Source organism: Coregonus lavaretus (genome assembly GCF_964263955.1).
Source record: "Coregonus lavaretus genome assembly, chromosome: 18".
NCBI lineage: Eukaryota > Metazoa > Chordata > Actinopteri > Salmoniformes > Salmonidae > Coregonus > Coregonus lavaretus.
The window spans coordinates 1,385,243-1,406,277 of NC_140005.1; the positions used below are offsets into that span (position 1 = coordinate 1,385,243).

Consider the following 21,035-nt stretch of genomic DNA (forward strand, 5'->3'; position numbering starts at 1 on the left):
TAATCGCTCGGCATAGAGGGAAAAATGTAATGCTGTGATCCAGTGGAAACGTCATAAAATACCTGATTACTTCTTATCCCTTGCACAAATAGCCTACAGCTGTGTCTGTCCTGAGCTCACTGGCACGGGAAACTCTGAGGGCCCAGAATATTTTATACAATGTTTCAAGTTTGCTAGCGAGAGTTTCGGGCGACCCAGTTGATAGTTGATACATTTCAAGTTCGTTGCAGACAGGCGTAGCCAATGTGATTTATATGATTTTTTTTCTTCTTCTGGTTAGGCTATCTTGATCTCTGGCTCCCTCAAGTCATTTGTGTGTCTTAATTATTTAATCAAACAGCATGCTTAAAGCATCAGACAAGTTCATTACATATAGCCTAGAAAAGACTACTTTTGGTCGAACAAGATTATTTATTTTTTTGTCGGGGAAGCCCCAGTAGAAATGCAGGAAATGAGCTTTAGATGCCCCAAAACATTCTGAGGGAGGACCCCCAGTAGTAGCCTACATTATCGTTAATTACCATCATTTATCATCTGCAATGTTTGTTTGGTTATGGTAATTTATTTTAATGCATTCATTATTATTACAGTTATTTACCGTTCTCATTGTCGGATTGGACATGTGTTTTGCAGAACTCACAACCTATGCTACACTTGTGACAAACACGTTTTGGTTTATTTAATTGCAGAGCTTGGGGATCTGATAGTATTTATGATGGTCTTAACTCACCACCACTAATGAACTGCAGAGCTTGGGGATCTGATAGTATTTATGATGGTCTTAACACACCACCACTAATGAACTGCAGAGCTTGGGGATCTGATAGTATTTATGATGGTCTTAACTCACCACCACTAATGAACTGCAGAGCTTGGGGATCTGATAGTATTTATGATGGTCTTAACTCACCACCACTAATGAACTGCAGAGCTTGGGGATCTGATAGTATTTATGATGGTCTTAACTCACCACCACTAATGAACTGTGGAGCTTCTCAAAGTAATGTTTCTTCACCTCAAACAGCAAGTAAACTAAGTCTGCTTTTAGAATCAATTGAAAATGACAATAGTTCCTCAAGGTATTTGAACAATATTTCCAGCTCTCTCCGTTTCAATAATCGCTCGGCATAGAGGGAAAAATGTAATGCTGTGATCCAGTGGAAACGTCATAAAATACCTGATTACTTCTTATCCCTTGCACAAATAGCCTACAGCTGTGTCTGTCCTGAGCTCACTGGCACGGGAAACTCTGAGGGCCCAGAATATTTTATACAATGTTTCAAGTTTGCTAGCGAGAGTTTCGGGTGACCCAGTTGATAGTTGATACATTTCAAGTTCGTTGCAGACAGGCGTAGCCAATGTGATTTATATGATTTTTTTTCTTCTTCTGGTTAGGCTATCTTGATCTCTGGCTCCCTCAAGTCATTTGTGTGTCTTAATTATTTAATCAAACAGCATGCTTAAAGCATCAGACAAGTTCATTACATATAGCCTAGAAAAGACTACTTTTGGTCGAACAAGATTATTTATTTTTTTGTCGGGGAAACCCCAGTAGAAATGCAGGAAATGAGCTTTAGATGCCCCAAAACATTCTGAGGGAGGACCCCCAGACCTACTGCCAGGTTATGTCCCCCCCACTTCTAAAACCAAAGTTGCGCCCCTGTGGATAGATGTCAAAAGAGGTAACAGAAGACTGAAATGAAAAAACTGTCCCACTTTTTCTGAATTCACACTACAATAATGTAAAGAATGGAGCTAATTCGTCCTGTGACATTTTCACAAATATCACTTGATTTTTATGAAATGTATGTTTGAAGTGCTCAAAGAATTAGCCTACATTCGATGAGAACATTACTGTTTTTAACAGTCACCTTATCCGAGAGAGATTTACACAAACACAGCCCTTATTTTAAGTGTTTCTAAAATTCCCTATGGGAAAAATGATTGGAACCATTTCCCTGTTTAACAGCTAGGCTTTATGGGTATTATGACATCTCCACTGTGGGGCTCTATATGTAACTTTTTGGCCAACCCCACCAAATTCACATAGAAATCTGAGTTATAGATCTATCATTCTACTCGAAAGCAAGTCTAAGAAGCGGTGGACCTGTTCTATGTGTGCTATATCTATGCTTAATTTTACGTCATTTAGCAGACGCTCCTTACAGTTAGTGAGTGCATACGTTTTTCCAAACTGGCCCCCCGTGGGAATCGAACCCACAACCCTGCCCTTGCAAGCGCCATGCTCTACAAACTGAGCTACATGGGACCACTGCTTCCTGTTCTTAGGTTTTGTTTGAGAAACATTCACTTCCAGACAGCTGAAACAACAATATTTTGGGTTATGGAAAATATATTTCACAGCGGTTTAGATGGTACAATGATTATCTTTACTATACTTGCTTATTTTGTCAAATAAACTGAAATTAGACAAACGATTAGTTTTAGCACCCAGGAAATGGTGGCGCGATTTCTGCATAGCGCAACTTTAACCTATAACAACAACAAAACTTCCAAATCAAGGGGCATTTATCCTTGATTGAAATTACTGGGAAACGTACAGACTGTCCCTTTTAATGAACGAACAGTTTTAAACCGTTCAGGGACGGTGGGACGTTGAACGCAGCACTAGTCGAGGAAGCGACCTGCACACAGCTTCTCAGATCTACATGTAAACTTATGTTAACAGTTCAGTGGCTTTACCGCGTTGGTCAAGCGGCACAAGGACAACGGACTCAACAACAACAACAACAACATACAACGCTTATTTTGCAGCACATCGGGAATTTGTCCGTCCTTGAAGGAGGCTGTGGCTTGTCTTGTCGCTGGGCAGGGCTATGATACTCCAGAGGTGGATCGGTCCCACCCTCCTCTCTGCAGCAGCTGGCACCTTCCTCTCTGCAGCAGCTGGCACCCTCCTCTCTGCAGCAGCTGGCACCCTCCTCTCTGCAGCAGCTGGCCATAGTTCCACCATATCGAAGAAAGGGAGTCCGTTCACCCACAACCTGACCCACGTGTGTCTGTTTAGGAGTCCCAGCGACAGAGACGGCATGGCAGAAGAGGCAAAGAAACTAGCAGGCTACGCTGCGGTGGATAACCATGTTCAGGTAAGAGAACTGGCATTGTGTTGACAGTAAATTAAATATAGCTAACTGTGGTGGGGACCGTTTTTTTAAAGCAGATAGCTAAGTTAGCTATCATACTCAATTTGGGATGCCCTTTTAAATGTGGGGGCCATGCTGATGCTAAACAGCTAGTTGGCTGGCTAGTAGTGGCTAGGTCATCGACATTTAATAACGTACCACTAAAACGCTAGGAAGTAGCTAGGAAGTAGCCATAACGTGTACAACTCCAGTTAGCTAACGTTAGCTAGTTAGCGCAGCCATGTCCTTGTGCCAGCCAGGTAGACGGTAGGCTACACAGGTTCATTTATGTTGTCGCTATGTTGACCCCATATTCAACTTCAGCTCTCTTCTTATGTAGCTAGCAAGGCTAACATTTAGTTGCGGAGATCTTGTAGCTAAGCCTTGTGGCTGTGGGTGATTTTATAGTTAAGGTCGCTAAATCTATAATGAATAAACATGGATTTATCTGTAAGAATGTCTGGTAAACCTTGTTGCCATCATTCCTAACAGCGTTGAGAATAGAAAGTGAACATGACCAAAACAAAGCTGCACAACTATCATTCACTGACTTGCTAGCTAGATCCCTTCCTGTTTGGAAACACGAGGGCCATGCTCGGAAGTTGGTGGCAGAACAAGGGGGACTTCTAGAAAGACGGCAAGAAAAGCCTCTATTTACATGTTGCTTATGAGGCATTTCACAATACTTTTGGATTATAATTGGATTTTCAGGCTCGTATGAATGTCCTGCTTAATATAATGTGTCATCATCGCAAATCAACTGCATTATACTAAAAAAACACTTCAACCAGTAGAATGGGCCCCGTGTAGCTCAGTTGGTATAGCATGGCGCTTGCAACGCCAGGGTTGTGGGTTCGATTCCCACGGGGGGCCAGTGTGAAGTAGAGACAAAAATTATGCACTCACTCTGGATAAGAGCGTCTGCTAAATGACTGAAATGTAGAATGGCTCTTTGGTTAGCTTTTGCTACAACCAATATCAATGAGCGTTAGTATTCTAGCTAACAACGGCTGCATCCAACATTTTTATTTTGCAAAGATCACAACCAAATATAATCTTAGCGACTGTTAAAGCAATAATCAAAACACCATTGTAAGCGTATGAGAACCCCCAAAGGTTATTTTGTTTAGAAGTGATAAAAATGTAAATGGGGGCAGATGGTTTTCTTACTGCCGCAAAGAGTCGTGCGCGTCAGTGTGTGGTGTCCTGGAAAGGGGTCTGTCTGGCTAGAGGAAAGGGGTCTGTCTGGCTAGAGGAAAGGGGTCTGTCTGGCTAGAGGAAAGGGGTCTGTCTGGCTAGAGGAAAGGGGTCTGTCTGGCTAGAGGAAAGGGGTCTGTCTGGCTAGAGGAAAGGGGTCTGTCTGGCTAGAGGAAAGGGGTCTGTCTGGCTAGAGGAAAGGGGTCTGTCTGGCTAGAGGAAAGGGGTCTGTCTGGCTAGAGGAAAGGGGTCTGTCTGGCTAGAGGAAAGGGGTCTGTCTGGCTAGAGGAAAGGGGTCTGTCTGGCTAGAGGAAAGGGGTCTGTCTGGCTAGAGGAAAGGGGTCTGTCTGGCTAGAGGAAAGGGGTCTGTCTGGCTAGAGGAAAGGGGTCTGTCTGGCTAGAGGAGGCTAGAGGAAAGGGGTCTGTCTGGCTAGAGGAAAGGGGTCTGTCTGGCTAGAGGAAAGGGGTCTGTCTGGCTAGAGGAAAGGGGTCTGTCTGGCTAGAGGAAAGGGGTCTGTCTGGCTAGAGGAAAGGGGTCTGTCTGGCTAGAGGAGGCTAGAGGAAAGGGGTCTGTCTGGCTAGAGGAAAGGGGTCTGTCTGGCTAGAGGAAAGGGGTCTGTCTGGCTAGAGGAAAGGGGTCTGTCTGGCTAGAGGAGGCTAGAGGAAAGGGGTCTGTCTGGCTAGAGGAAAGGGGTCTATCTGGCTAGAGGAGGCTAGAGGAAAGGGGTCTGTCTGGCTAGCGGAAAGGGGTCTGTCTGGCTAGCGGAAAGGGGTCTGTCTGGCTAGAGGAAAGGGGTCTATCTGGCTAGAGGAAAGGGGTCTGTCTGGCTAGAGGAAAGGGGTCTGTCTGGCTAGAGGAAAGGGGTCTGTCTGGCTAGAGGAAAGGGGTCTGTCTGGCTAGAGGAAAGGGGTCTATCTGGCTAGAGGAAAGGGGTCTGTCTGGCTAGAGGAAAGGGGTCTGTCTGGCTAGAGGAAAGGGGTCTGTCTGGCTAGAGGAAAGGGGTCTATCTGGCTAGAGGAAAGGGGTCTGTCTGGCTAGAGGAAAGGGGTCTGTCTGGCTAGAGGAAAGGGGTCTGTCTGGCTAGAGGAAAGGGGTCTGTCTGGCTAGAGGAAAGGGGTCTGTCTGGCTAGAGGAAAGGGGTCTGTCTGGCTAGAGGAAAGGGGTCTGTCTGGCTAGAGGAAAGGGGTCTGTCTGGCTAGAGGAGGCTAGAGGAAAGGGGTCTGTCTGGCTAGAGGAAAGGGGTCTGTCTGGCTAGAGGAAAGGGGTCTGTCTGGCTAGCGGAAAGGGGTCTGTCTGGCTAGCGGAAAGGGGTCTGTCTGGCTAGCGGAAAGGGGTCTGTCTGGCTAGAGGAAAGGGGTCTGTCTGGCTAGAGGAAAGGGGTCTGTCTGGCTAGAGGAAAGGGGTCTGTCTGGCTAGAGGAAAGGGGTCTGTCTGGCTAGAGGAAAGGGGTCTGTCTGGCTAGAGGAAAGGGGTCTGTCTGGCTAGCGGAAAGGGGTCTATCTGGCTAGATATGTGAAGCGCAAGACCTTATAAACAACTTTGAACATATTTTTGTTTTTTTCAAGAGTCGCACTCAATTTCTGCTGATGCCAACTTCTAGAAGTCACAGTGGGGCAACGATATTTGGCTTTCCCGTGGCTCTGAACGCTCCGCTGGGGGTCATTACAACGAAAAATACCTTTGGTGGTAATGTTCTACACTCGGACTGTGACTTTATTTGTCTTGTGATCAGTTACAATGACATTACGCTCATTACTGTAAACACCAAACAGGAGAATGTAGAGTAGCTTGAATATCCAGAGAAACATATACTTCATTGCTTATCTACATTTCACAATTCGTTATTATTGATAGGAGGGGACTTTAACATTTTACTATAGATAATTCAACTGATAGATGGCCCCCGGGTAGGCTAACGAATCAGAATTTGGGTGTAATACTTTCTATGGAAAAGTTTGTTCTTACTGATATATGGAGAGAGGTTTCTGGCCGACAGATCATTCACTTGGAGTTACAAAACAGGTGCCAGAAGGTCCAGAATAGATTTTTGCCTTGTATAGAAATGTATTGATAGTATGTTACTACAAATATTTGTACTACTCCCCGGCACAGACCATAGGAGCATTGATGTCAAAATATTTACCCATGATACTAGCCTTGGAAGAGCATCCTACTGGAAGCTAAATAGCTCCTTATTACATAATGATACAGTTAAGTTTGAGGTTAAAGTGCCGCTCTCACACTTTTGGGAAAGGGCTTGTGAAGAAAAAATCTTATTGCAAGAACGGAGCTCTTTAAATTTGAAGTGGCCAAATACCTTAGAAAATCTGGTAGTAATCTTGCTGAGACCAGAAGAGCTGAGGAGGAAAAGGTGATCATTAAGATGAGGTCCCCAGCCAGCCTCTCGGGGGAGGAGAAGATGGAACGGATTGAGTTACAAAATAAACTGGATTATTTATATAGAGTTGAAGTCAGAAGTTTACACACACCTTAGCCAAATACATTTAAACTCAGTTTTTCACAATTCCTGACATTTTAATCCTAGTAAAAATTCCCTGTTTTAGGTCAGTTAGGATCACCACTTTATTTTAAGAATGTGAAATGTCAGAATAATAGTAGAGAGAATTATTTATTTCATATTTTATTTATTTCATCACATTCCCAGTGGGTCAGAAGTTTACATACACTCAATTAGTATTTGTTAGCATTGCCTTTAAATTGTTTAACTTGGGTCAAATGTTTCGGGTAGCCTTCCACAAGCTTCCCACAATAAGTTGGGTGAATTTTGGCCCATTCCTCCTGACAGAGCTGGTGTAACTGAGTCAGGTTTGTAGGCCTCCTTGCTCGCACACGCTTTTTCAGTACATTTTCTATAGGATTGAGGTCAGGGCTTTGTGATGGCCACTCCAATACCTTGACTTTGTTGTCCTTAAGCCATTTTGCCACAACTTTGGAAGTATGCTTGGGGACATTGTCCATTTGGAAGACCCATTTGCGACCAAGCTTTAACTTTCTGACTGATGTCTTGAGATGTTGCTTCAATATATCCACATAACTTTCCTTCCTGATGATGCCATCTATTTTGTGAAGTGCACCAGTCCCTCCTGCAGCAATGCACCCCCACAGCATGATGCTGCCACCCCCGTGCTTCACGGTTGGGATGGAGTTCTTTGGCTTACAAGCAGCCCCCTTTTTCCTCCAAACATAACGATGGTCATAATGGCCAAACAGTTCTATTTTTGTTTCATCAGACCAGAAGGACATTTCTCCAAAAAGTACGATCTTTGTCCCCTTGTGCAGTTGCAAACCGTAGTCTGGCTTTTTTATGGCGGTTTTGGAGCAGTGGCTTCTTCCTTACTGAGCGACTTTTCAGGTTATGTCGATATAGGACTCCTTTTACTGTGTATATAGATACTTTGTACCTGTTTCCTCCAGCATCTTCACAAGGTCCTTTGCTGATGTTCTGGGATTGATTTGCACTTTTCGCACCAAAGTACGTTCATCTCTAGGAGACAGAACGCGTCTCCTTCCTGAGCGGTATGACGGCTGCGTGGTCCCATGGTGTTTATACTTGTGTACTATTGTTTGTACAGATGAACGTGGTACCTTCAGGCGTTTGGAAATTGCTCCCAAGGATGAACCAGACTTGTGGAGGTCTACACATTTTTTTTCCTGAGGTCTTGGCTGATTTCTTTTGATTTTCCCATGATGTCAAGCAAAGAGGCACTGAGTTTGAAGGTAGGCCTTGAAATACATCCACAGGTACACCTCCAATTGACTCAAATGATGTCAATTAGCCTATCAGAAGCTTCTAAAGCCATGACATCATTTTCTGGAATTTTCCAAGCTGTTTAAAGGCACAGTCAACTTAGTGTATGTAAACTTCTGACCCAATGGAATTGTGATACAGTGAATTATAAGTGAAATAATCTGTCTGTAAACAGTTGTTGGAAACTGGTGGTTGAAAAACGAGTTTTAATGACTCTAACCTTAGTGTATGTAAACTTCCGACTTCAACTGTAAAAAGTTTGGACACGTAGCAAGTGTTTGTCAAAGGAATAAATCTGTATTAGTTGAAGAGTCAGATGAAGCATGTTGCTGTATAAACTGTGTGTGTAGAAGCGGTTCCTCCTTTTGGGCTGTTGACCCACTAAATCAGAATTTCGCTCTTTGTCACTCGGACCGGTTCCACTTTACCCAAATCGTCCTTCACCATCTTCCAGACTGCAAACGGGTCGACCTAAAAAACATCCTTGCACGTGAATCCCACTCCAACCATAACATGCTGTTCATTTCCAACTTTGGCCCTTTTGTGAATCCTCATCCATTCATTCTCTCCAACTGTACTCGCGCCAACAGAATCGCACAATGCTTCCAAACTCTCCTTGTCCCCGTCGGCCATTAAACTAGAGCCGCTTCTTTTGCTCGCCGTCATCCTGGGCAGTTTTTCAGTCTTCTCGCTGTATCAGTGTGGATAAAGCTACATTGTGGAGTACAGTGCAATATCCCCTCCCTGTATTGAGGTACGTTTTCTGACACATATCTCGCACCGGCTCCATATTGTCTTAATGTAACCATGATTGTGTTCCGAGCTCAGTGTAAACAAGCGTAACGGTGGGGTCGGTATCTTCCGGCAATATGATCATGTGATATGGAGGCAAAATCAACGCACACCTGTTTAGGAGAGGTGCTGGCTAACAGAGTAGAACACCTGTTTAGGAGAGGTGCTGGCTAACAGAGGAGAACACCTGGTTAGGAGAGGTGCTGGCTAGCAGAGTAGAACACCTGTTTAGGAGAGGTGCTGGCTAACAGAGTAGAACACCTGGTTAGGAGAGGTGCTGGCTAGCAGAGTAGAACACCTGGTTAGGAGAGGTGCTGGCTAGCAGAGTAGAACACCTGTTTAGGAGAGGTGCTGGCTAACAGAGTAGAACACCTGTTTAGGAGAGGTGCTGGCTAGCAGAGTAGAACACCTGTTTAGGAGAGGTGCTGGCTAGCAGAGTAGAACACCTGTTTAGGAGAGGTGCTGGCTAGCGGAGTAGAGCACCTGTTTAGGAGAGGTGCTGGCTAGCAGAGTAGAACACCTGTTTAGGAGAGGTGCTGGCTAGCAGAGTAGAACACCTGTTTAGGAGAGGTGCTGGCTAGCAGAGTAGAACACCTGTTTAGGAGAGGTGCTGGCTAACAGAGTGGAGAGGTGCTGGCTAACAGAGTAGAACACCTGTTTAGGAGAGGTGCTGGCTAACAGAGGAGAACACCTGTTTAGGAGAGGTGCTGTCTAGCAGAGTAGAACACCTGTTTAGGAGAGGTGCTGGCTAGCAGAGTAGAACACCTGTTTAGGAGAGGTGCTGGCTAACAGAGGAGAACACCTGTTTAGGAGAGGTGCTGGCTAACAGAGGAGAACACCTGTTTAGGAGAGGTGCTGTCTAGCAGAGTAGAACACCTGTTTAGGAGAGGTGCTGGCTAGCAGAGTAGAACACCTGTTTAGGAGAGGTGCTGGCTAGCAGAGTAGAACACCTGAAAAAAGAAAAGGAGAGTCTCACTCTCGGAGCTCCGATGCAAAACCTAATAACCAACGTTGGGACAGACAAGCGCTCTTCACCAGGGTGTCCTATGATCACGTGAACTGGCTGTTACTTGTATTTCCTCCTTCCTCCCATCACAGAACAACCAGGTAGTTGGAGTGGGCAGTGGATCCACCATCGTGTATGCTGTAGACCGACTAGGTGAGGATACACACTACTAGCCTACCGGTTGATTTATAGGTAGTACTTTATTCATCCACAAAGGGCTGATCGATGAACCTTTCCAAATACACCGTCCTCTCTCGTGATTATGACTTGAAACTGTGCTCTAACTGTGTGTTCCAGCGGAGAGAGTTCGTCAGGAGAAGCTCAACATAGTGTGTGTCCCCACCTCCTTCCAGGTGAGTGTGTATCCCCACCTCCTTCCAGGTGAGTGTGTATCCCGTATTCTACAGAGATGACTCTAATCTGACAGATGGGACTAAACATGAACACTCAATGTCTTACTCTCCTCCAGGCTCGTCAGTTGATTCTGCAGCGTGGTCTGACCCTGTCTGATCTGGATAGAAACCCAGAGGTACTGTAGTCTTAATGTTGGTTAGCAGCGTTTAGCACTTTGATCTATTTAAAATTGAATTATATGTTACATGTCCTCCAAAGTTTGACACGTTCTTTAGGAAATGTCGAGTTAGTATGTGTTTAGAAGTTTGTCCTGTATAATGTGTTATTGTCAGCAGTATTCTGTTTGACCTCTGGTGACCTCTTAACCCCTCCCAGCTGGACGTGGCCATTGACGGGGCAGACGAGGTGGATGCAGCTCTCACACTCATCAAAGGAGGAGGGTAAGAAGCTTCTGTCTGTCTAGACTAGCCTGTCCCCATCCATGCTACCAGGCTCTAGACTAGCTTGTTCCCATCTATGCTACCAGGCTCCCTGACTACAGTCATGTTCTAGACTAGCTTGTTCCCATCCATGCTACCAGGCTCCCTGACTACAGTCATGTTCTAGACTAGCCTGTTCCCATCCATGCTACCATGGGGCGGCAGGTGGCTTAGTGGGTAAGAGCGTTGTGCCAGTAACCGAAAGGTCGCTGGTTCTAATCCCCAAGCCGACTAGGTGAAAAATCTGTCGATGTGCCCTTGAGCAAGGCACTTAACCCTAATTGCTCCTGTAAGTCGCTCTGGATAAGAGCGTCTGCTAAATGACAAAAATGTAAAATGTAAATGTCTACCAGGCTCCCTGACTACAGTCATGTTCTAGACTAGCCTGTTCCCATCCATGCTGCCAGGCTCTAGACTAGCCTGTTCCCATCCATGCTGCCAGGCTCCCTGACTACAGTCATGTTCTAGCCTGTTCCCATCCAGGCTCCATGACTACAGTCATGTTCTAGACTAGCCTGTTCCCATCCATGCTGCCAGGCTCCCTGACTACAGTCATGTTCTAGCCTGTTCCCATCCAGGCTCCATGACTACAGTCATGTTCTAGCCTGTTCCCATCCAGGCTCCCTGACTACAGTCATGTTCTAGACTAGCCTGTCCCCATCCATGCTACCAGGCTCTAGACTAGCCTGTTCCCATCCATGCTGCCAGGCTCCCTGACTACAGTCATGTTCTAGCCTGTTCCCATCCAGGCTCCCTGACTACAGTCATGTTCTAGACTAGCCTGTCCCCATCCATGCTACCAGGCTCTAGACTAGCCTGTTCCCATCCATGCTACCAGGCTCTAGACTAGCCTGTTCCCATCCATGCTGCCAGTCTCCATACATCACCATCTCATCAGTTATCTTTGTCTCTGTCTGCCCCCCCTCTCCTCTCTCTGCTAGAGGCTGTCTGACTCAGGAGAAGATCGTAGCCGGCTGCGCCAAACACTTCATCGTCATCGCTGACTTTAGGTGTGTTCTCCTGTAATTGCATAGTGCCTTGAAATGGTAAGGTCTTTGATTGGCTAAAGTATCATAGAGGTTAAAAATACAAAGAAACCTCAGAGGATTCCACTGCAGGCCTGGAAACCCTTCTTACAATGAAGTGCTTGAAAATGCCCTTGAATTTGACTTGACAATGTCTGTTTGAACCCTGTGTAGGCTACTTGCTCAGCCCACAAATGGAAGAGAAAATCACCTGCTATTGAAATTATGCACGCATCATCTGCTTTCCCGTCAAATTTTGACCCGGTGTTCTCCTGGAAAATGTACCTGAATGTTGAGCCCTGTACACTTGGTGTGTCCCCACCTCAGGAAGGACTCCTCGGCCCTGGGCCAGCAGTGGAAGAAGGGTGTTCCTATCGAAGTCATCCCCATGGCCTACATCCCCGTCTCCAGGGCGATAGCCAAGCGGTTCGGAGGGGAGGCAGTGCTCCGCATGGCCATCAGTAAAGCTGTGAGTCAATGGGAGAACTAACTCTATACAGTGCCTTCGGAAAGTATTCAGACCCCTTGACTTTTTTCCACATTTTGTTACGTTACAGCCTTATTCTAAAATTGATTAAATATACTTTTTTCCTCAGTCTGCACACAATACACCATAATGACAAAGCAAAAACAGGTTTGCTATGAGACTTGAAATTGAGCTCAGGTGCATCCTGTTTCCATTGATCATCCTTGAGATGTTTCTACAACTTGATTGGAGTCCACCTGTGGTAAATTCAATTGATTGGACATGATTTGGAAAGGCACACACCTGTCTATGTAAGGTCCCACAGTTCATAGTGCATGTCAGAGTAAAAACCAAGCTATGAGGTCGAAGGAATTGTCCGTAGAGCTCCGAGACAGGATTGTGTCGAGGCACAGATCTGGGGAAGGGTACCAAAACATTTCTGCAGCATTGAAGGTCCCCAAGAACACAGTGGCCTCCATCATTCTTAAATGGAAGAAGTTTGGAACCACCAAGACTCTTCCTAGAGCTGGCCTCCCGGCCAAACTGAGCAATCGGGGGAGAAGGGCCTTGGTCAGGGAGGTGACCAAGAACCAGATGGTCGCTCTGACAGCGCTCCAGAGTTCCTCTATGGAGATGGGAGAAGCTTCCAGAAAGACAATCATCTCTACAGCACTCGACCAATCAGGCCTTTATGGTGGAGTAGCCAGAGGGAAGCCACTCCTCAGTAAAAGGCACATGACAGCCCGCTTGGAGTTTGCCAAAAGACACCTAAAGAAACAAGATTCTCTGGTCTGATGAAACCAAGATTGAACTCTTTGGCCTGAATGCCAAGTGTCACGTCTGGAGGAAACCTGGCACCATCCCTACGGGGAAGCATGGTGGTGGCAGCATCATGCTCTGGGGATGTTTTTCAGCGGCAGGGACTGGGAGACTAGTCAGGATCGAGGCAAAGATGAACGGAGCAAAGTACAGAGAGATCCTTGATGAAAACCTGCTCAGGACCTCAGACTGGGGCGAAGGTTCACCTTCCAACAGGACAAAGACCCTAAGCACACAGCCAAGACAACGCAGGAGTGGCTTCGGGACAAGTCTCTGAATGTCCTTGAGTGGCCCAGCCAGAGCCCGGACTTGAACCTGATCTAACATCTCTGGAGAGACCTGAAAATAGCTGTGCAGCGACGCTCCCCATCCAACCTGACAGAGCTTGAGAGGATCTGCAGAGAAGAATGGGAGAAACTCCCCAAATACAGGTGTGCCAAGCTTGTAGCATCATACCCAAGAAGACTCCAGGCTTTTAATCGCTGCCAAAGGTGCTTCAACAAAGTACTGAGTAAAATGGTCTGAATACTTATGTAAATGTGATATTTCAGTCAAAAAAATCTAAAAACCTGTTTTTGCTTTGTCATTATGGGGTATTGTGTGTGTGTGTGTGTGTGTGTGTGTGTGTGTATTAATGAGGGGGGAAAACAGGCTATAATGTAACAATATGGAAAAAGTCAAGGGGTCTGAATACTTTGAGTGTACTGCATGTATAACTCTTCCTGTAGTAAATGTCATGCTTTATGTACTCTACACTGTTAAAGCCTGTTAATGATAATAATCTGCTAATACCTGTTAATTTACACTTTTATATTCTCTATAATACACAACAAATGAGCTGAATGAACCACTGCAATAACAAGGAGGTTGAATTAGTGACTTATACTGTACGTGAGAGGAAAGCATTCTCATTGGTCATTTATTATATACGAGTGAGATATCCAGTATTCTGATTGTTACTCAGGGTCCGGTGGTAACAGACAACAGTAACTTCCTTCTGGACTGGAAGTTTGAACACGCTCACAACTGGAAGGAGGTTAATACAGCTATAAAGATGATACCAGGTACACACACACACACACACACACACACACACACACACACACACACACACACAGCTGGTGTTCCTCTTTCTACAGTGACTATTGTTCTGGGACATGAATGTTAGTCTGTCTCTCTCCCTCCTACCTCGCCTCTCTCTCCCTCCCTCCTACCTCGCCTCTCTCTCCCTACCTCGCCTCTCTCTCTCTCCCCCCTACCTCGCCTCTCTCTCTCCCCCCTACCTCGCCTCTCTCTCTCTCTCTCTCCCCCCTACCTCGCCCCTCTCTCTCCCTCCCCCCTACCTCGTCCCTCTCTCTCTCCCCCCTACCTCGCCTCTCTCTCTCTCCCTACCTCGCCTCTCTCTCTCTCCCCCCTACCTCGCCTCTCTCTCTCCCCCCTACCTCGCCTCTCTCTCTCTCTCTCTCCCCCCTACCTCGCCTCTCTCTCTCTCTCTCTCCCCCCTACCTCGCCCCTCTCTCTCCCTCCCTCCTACCTCGTCCCTCTCTCTCTCCCCCCTACCTCGCCTCTCTCTCTCCCCCCTACCTCGCCTCTCTCTCTCCCCCCTACCTCGCCTCTCTCCCTCCCTCCTACCTCGCCTCTCTCTCCCTCCCTCCTACCTCGCCTCTCTCTCTCCCCCCTACCTCGCCTCTCTCTCTCCTACCTCGCCTCTCTCTCCCTCCCCCCTACCTCGCCTCTCTCTCCCTCCCTCCTACCTCGCCTCTCTCTCCCTACCTCTCCTCTCTCTCTCCCCCCTACCTCGTCTCTCTCTCTCCCCCCTACCTCGCCTCTCTCTCTCCCCCCTACCTCGCCTCTCTCTCTCTCTCTCTCCCCCCTACCTCGCCCCTCTCTCTCCCTCCCTCCTACCTCGCCCCTCTCTCTCTCCCCCCTACCTCGCCTCTCTCCCTGCCTCCTACCTCGCCTCTCTCTCTCCCCCCTACCTCGCCTCTCTCTCTCCCCCCTACCTCGCCTCTCTCTCTCCCCCCTACCTCGCCTCTCTCTCTCCCCCCTACCTCGCCTCTCTCTCTCCCCCCTACCTCGCCTCTCTCTCCCTCCCTCCTACCTCGCCTCTCTCTCTCCCCCCTACCTCGCCTCTCTCTCTCCTACCTCGCCTCTCTCTCCCTCCCCCCTACCTCGCCTCTCTCTCTCCCCCCTACCTCGCCCCTCTCTCTCCCTCCCTCCTACCTCGTCCCTCTCTCTCTCCCCCCTACCTCGCCTCTCTCCCTGCCTCCTACCTCGCCTCTCTCTCTCCCCCCTACCTCGCCTCTCTCTCTCCCCCCTACCTCGCCTCTCTCTCCCTCCCCCCTACCTCGCCTCTCTCTCCCTCCCTCCTACCTCGCCTCTCTCTCCCTACCTCGCCTCTCTCTCTCTCCCCCCTACCTCGCCTCTCTCTCTCCCCCCTACCTCGCCTCTCTCTCTCTCTCTCTCCCCCCTACCTCGCCCCTCTCTCTCCCTCCCTCCTACCTCGTCCCTCTCTCTCTCCCCCCTACCTCGCCTCTCTCCCTGCCTCCTACCTCGCCTCTCTCTCTCCCCCCTACCTCGCCTCTCTCTCTCCCCCCTACCTCGCCTCTCTCTCCCCCCTACCTCGCCTCTCTCTCTCCCCCCTACCTCGCCTCTCTCTCCCTGCCTCCTACCTCGTCCCTCTCTCTCTCCCCCCTACCTCGCCTCTCTCTCTCCCCCCTACCTCGCCTCTCTCTCCCCCCTACCTCGTCCCTCTCTCTCTCCCCCCTACCTCGCCTCTCTCTCTCCCCCCCTACCTCGCCTCTCTCTCTCCCTCCCTCCTACCTCGCCTCTCTCTCTCCCCCCCACCTCGCCTCTCTCTCTCCCCCCCTACCTCGCCTCTCCCTCCATCCTACCTCGCCTCTCTCTCTCCCTGCCTCCTACCTAATCTCTCTCCCTCCCTTCCTCTAGGTGTGGTAGAGACAGGTCTGTTTGTGGGGATGACAGAGCGGGTGTACTTTGGGATGGAGGATGGTAGTGTTCGTATCAGAGACCCCCCAGTCAACTGACCAGAGCCCTTCTCCAGCACCACCTGGAACCAACCACCATCAACCATCTCATCTCAACCACAAGTGCCCTAATATTCTATCTCTGCCTGATCTGACGGACTCCGACTGTGATTGGTGTAAAAATAGTCACCTGTAGTTTTGCCTCACACAGACACAACGTCACCTCAACGTCTGTCTCTCATCATGGCATGTACAGACTCTAAGTCCCAAATGGCACTCCCTTTGACCAAGGCAGATAGACCCATGGGGCTCCCAAATGGCACTCCCTTTGACCAAGGCAGATAGACCCATGGGGCTCCCAAATGGCACTCCCTTTGACCAAGGCAGATAGACCCATGGGGCTCCCAAATGGCACTCCCTTTGACCAAGGCAGATAGACCCATGGGGCTCCCAAATGGCACTCCCTTTGACCAAGGCAGATAGACCCATGGGGCTCCCAAATGGCACTCCCTTTGACCAAGGCAGATAGACCCATGGGGCTCCCAAATGGCACTCCCTTTGACCAAGGCAGATAGCCCCATGGGGCTCCCAAATGGCACTCCCTTTGACCAAGGCAGATAGACCCATGGGGCTCCCAAATGGCACTCCCTTTGTCCAAGGCAGATAGACCCATGGGGCTCCCAAATGGCACTCCCTTTGACCAAGGCAGATAGACCCATGGGGCTCCCAAATGGCACTCCCTTTGACCAAGGCAGATAGACCCATGGGGCTCCCAAATGGCACTCCCTTTGACCAAGGCAGATAGACCCATGGGGCTCCCAAATGGCACTCCCTTTGACCAAGGCAGATAGACCCATGGGGCTCCCAAATGGCACTCCCTTTGACCAAGGCAGATAGCCCCATGGGGCTCCCAAATGGCACTCCCTTTGACCAAGGCAGATAGACCCATGGGGCTCCCAAATGGCACTCCCTTTGACCAAGGCAGATAGACCCATGGGGCTCCCAAATGGCACTCCCTTTGACCAAGGCAGATAGACCCATGGGGCTCCCAAATGGCACTCCCTTTGACCAAGGCAGATAGACCCATGGGGCTCTGGTCAAAGGGAGTGTAGTATGTAGGGATTAGGGTGCCATTTGGGACTGTCTTAAAGAATGTCACTGTCATAAACATCCAACCTGCATTGACTCACTGTGGCCGTAGCTAGACCTGCATTGACTCACTGTGGCTGTAGCTAAACCTGTATTGACTCACTGTGGCCGTAGCTAAACCTGCATTGACTCACTGTGGCTGTAGCTAAACCTGCATTGACTCACTGTGGCCGTAGCTAGACCTGCATTGACTCACTGTGGCTGTAGCTAAAACTGCATTGACTCACTGTGGCCGTAGCTAGACCTGCATTGACTCACTGTGGCCGTAGCTAGACCTGCATTGACTCACTGTGGCTGTAGCTAAAACTGCATTGACTCACTGTGGCCGTAGCTAGACCTGCATTGACTCACTGTGGCCGTAGCTAGACCTGCATTGACTCACTGTGGCTGTAGCTAAAACTGCATTGACTCACTGTGGCCGTGGCTAAAACTGCATTGACTCACTGTGGCCGTGGCTAAAACTGTATTGACTCACTGTGGCCGTAGCTAAAACTGCATTGACTCACTGTGGCCGTAGCTAAAACTGCATTGACTCACTGTGGCCGTAGCTAGACCTGCATTGACTCACTGTGGCTGTAGCTAAAACTGCATTGACTCACTGTGGCCGTAGCTAGACCTGCATTGACTCACTGTGGCTGTAGCTAAAACTGCATTGACTCACTGTGGCCGTAGCTAGACCTGCATTGACTCACTGTGGCCGTAGCTAGACCTGCATTGACTCACTGTGGCTGTAGCTAAAACTGCATTGACTCACTGTGGCCGTGGCTAAAACTGCATTGACTCACTGTGGCCGTGGCTAAAACTGTATTGACTCACTGTGGCCGTAGCTAAAACTGCATTGACTCACTGTGGCCGTAGCTAAAACTGCATTGACTCACTGTGGCCGTAGCTAGACCTGCATTGACTCACTGTGGCTGTAGCTAAAACTGCATTGACTCACTGTGGCCGTAGCTAAAACTGCATTGACTCACTGTGGCCGTAGCTAGACCTGCATTGACTCACTGTGGCCGTAGCTAAAACTGCATTGACTCACTGTGGCTGTAGCTAGACCTGCATTGACTCACTGTGGCCGTAGCTAAAACTGCATTGACTCACTGTGGCCATAGCTAAAACTGCATTGACTCACTGTGGCTGTAGCTAAACCTGCATTGACTCACTGTGGCCGTAGTAGCTAACAGGGTGTAGTAACATCAGTCAGTGGTGTGTTTTCTGTTCTCTTTAGATAAACAGAGAGCTCTGGTGGAGATGAACAAACCAGTCTGGTAGCAGCGGTACAGTCCAAAGACTAAACTTCCTGAATGGTACCCTATCCCCTTTATAGCGCAATAGTTTTGACCCTATGGGGCACACTGACACCAATGGGCCCTTGTCAAACGTAGTGCACTAAAATAGGGATTATGGTGCCATTTTGACCACTAGCCTGAACATCTGCTCTGTTTCTACTGAGAACTGTCTAACTGGTGTTGTCTGTGTCCCAGATCTGTCTCTAGTTGTCTGTGTCCCAGATCTGTCTCTAGTTGTCTGTCCCAGATCTGTCTCTAGTTGCCTGGTCCCAGATCTGTCTGGATGGCCCAAACAGACTTTCTCTCAGGCTGTGTCTCTGTTTGTCTAGTTGTTGCACATCGTTTCCGTTCATTGCTCAAGCCGGCCTTGTGGCATTCTCTTACCTAATACCAAAGTTGCAGGGTCTGGATTCACAAAACATTTCTTAAGGTTTTCAAAATCCAGACTCAATGCATGGCTCACCTAGTCTCAACCTGCTTCCAAACAGCAGTACAGGGGAAGGGGGGGGGTAATGCACCAAATGTAACTATTGAACGGCCATGCATGTCCCCATCTGTAGCCTATTGGCTGTCTTGACTGAGTCTGCTTCTGGCACCAATAACATCCCTTCTCCTTCTATAGCAGCTCCTTTATTGGTCACTTAGCAGGATGTTACAGTTTAGCACCAGCTCTATGTCTAACTATCTATACCTTTCAGTGCCAATACGACTGTGATGACAATTTGTAAGTCGCTCTGGATAAGAGCGTCTGCTAAATGACGAAAATGTAAAATGATGAGTTGGCTGTCTTCCAGCTGTTCGGTACTGGGGTTGTATTACAGATTAAACCAACATCAACAATGAAACTGTTTCATTACTGTTTCACTACTACATTTTCTAGAATGTCATGGAGATTATTTCACATTTGCTTACCCCAGTTTTTTGGTAAAAATATTTTGACCATTATCAGGAATCAAGTTTAAAATTTTATTAGTAATGTACGAGAAATGCTTCCTTCTGGACAAAAACAATCAGAACTAACACAACAATCAGAACTAACACAACATAAGAATATGAACATAAAGTAAATGACTCAGCAGAATAGAAGAAACATTATAGCGTCAGTATAATACAGGATAATAATAATACAGGATAATAATAATACAGTATAATACAGGATAATAATAATACAGTATAATACAGGATAATAATAATACAGTATAATACAGGATAATAATAATACAGTATAATACAGGATAATAATAATACAGTATAATACAGGATAATAATAATACAGGATAATAATAATACAGGATAACACAGGATAATAATAATACAGGATAACACAGGATAATAATAATACAGGATAATAATAATACAGGATAATAATAATACAGTATAATACAGGATAATAATAATAATACAGGATAATAATACAGTATAATACAGGATAATAATACAGTATAATACAGGATAATAAAACAGTATAATACAGGATAATAATAATACAGGATAATACAGGATAATAATAATACAGGATAATACAGGATAATAATAATACAGGATAATAATAATAATACAGGATAATACAGGATAATAATAATAATACAGGATAATACAGGATAATAATAATAATAATACAGGATAATACAGGATAATAATAATAATAATACAGGATAATACAGGATAATAATAATACAGGATAATACAGGATAATAATAATACAGGATAATACAGGATAATAATAATACAGGATAATACAGGATAATAATAATACAGGATAATACAGGATAATAATAATACAGGATAATACAGGATAATAATAATACAGTATAATACAGGATAATAATAATAATACAGTATAATACAGGATAATAATAATAATACAGTATAATACAGGATAATACAGGATAATAATACAGGATAATACAGGATAATAATACAGGATAATACAGGATAATAATAATACAGGATAATACAGGATAATAATAATACAGTATAATACAGGATAATAATAATACAGTATAATATAGGATAATAATAATACAGGATGATAATAATACAGGATAATACAGGATGATAATAATAATACAGGATAATACAGGATGATAATAATAATACAGGATAATACAGGATGATAATAATAATACAGGATAATACAGGATAATAATAATACAGGATGATAATACAGGATGATAATAATAATACAGGATAATACAGGATGATAATAATAATACAGGATAATACAGGATGATAATAATATTACAGGATAATACAGGATGATAATAATACAGGATGATAATAATACAGGATAATACAGGATGATGATAATAATACAGGATAATACAGGATGATAATAATAATACAGGATAATACAGGACGATAATAATAATACAGGATAATACAGGATAATAATAATACAGTATAATACAGGATAATAATAATACAGTATAATACAGGATAATACAGGATGATAATAATAATACAGGATAATACAGGATGATAATAATAATACAGGATAATACAGGATGATAATAATAATACAGTATATACAGGATAATAATAATACAGTATAATACAGGATAA

General features: G+C 46.1%; 1 protein-coding gene across 1 annotated transcript; it reads left to right on the forward strand.

Annotated features, from left to right (window-relative positions):
- The first annotated feature begins 2,624 nt into the window (after positions 1-2,624).
- On the forward strand, positions 2,625-19,315 carry rpia (ribose 5-phosphate isomerase A (ribose 5-phosphate epimerase)). Its single transcript, XM_084182554.1, has 9 exons — positions 2,625-3,107; positions 10,001-10,061; positions 10,206-10,261; positions 10,378-10,437; positions 10,638-10,702; positions 11,683-11,751; positions 12,094-12,235; positions 14,016-14,115; positions 16,001-19,315. The coding sequence occupies exons 1-9, from the start codon at positions 2,838-2,840 to the stop codon at positions 16,096-16,098; spliced, it is 921 nt and encodes a 306-aa protein (XP_084038680.1). The 5' UTR covers positions 2,625-2,837; the 3' UTR covers positions 16,099-19,315.
- Positions 19,316-21,035: the final 1,720 nt, after the last annotated feature.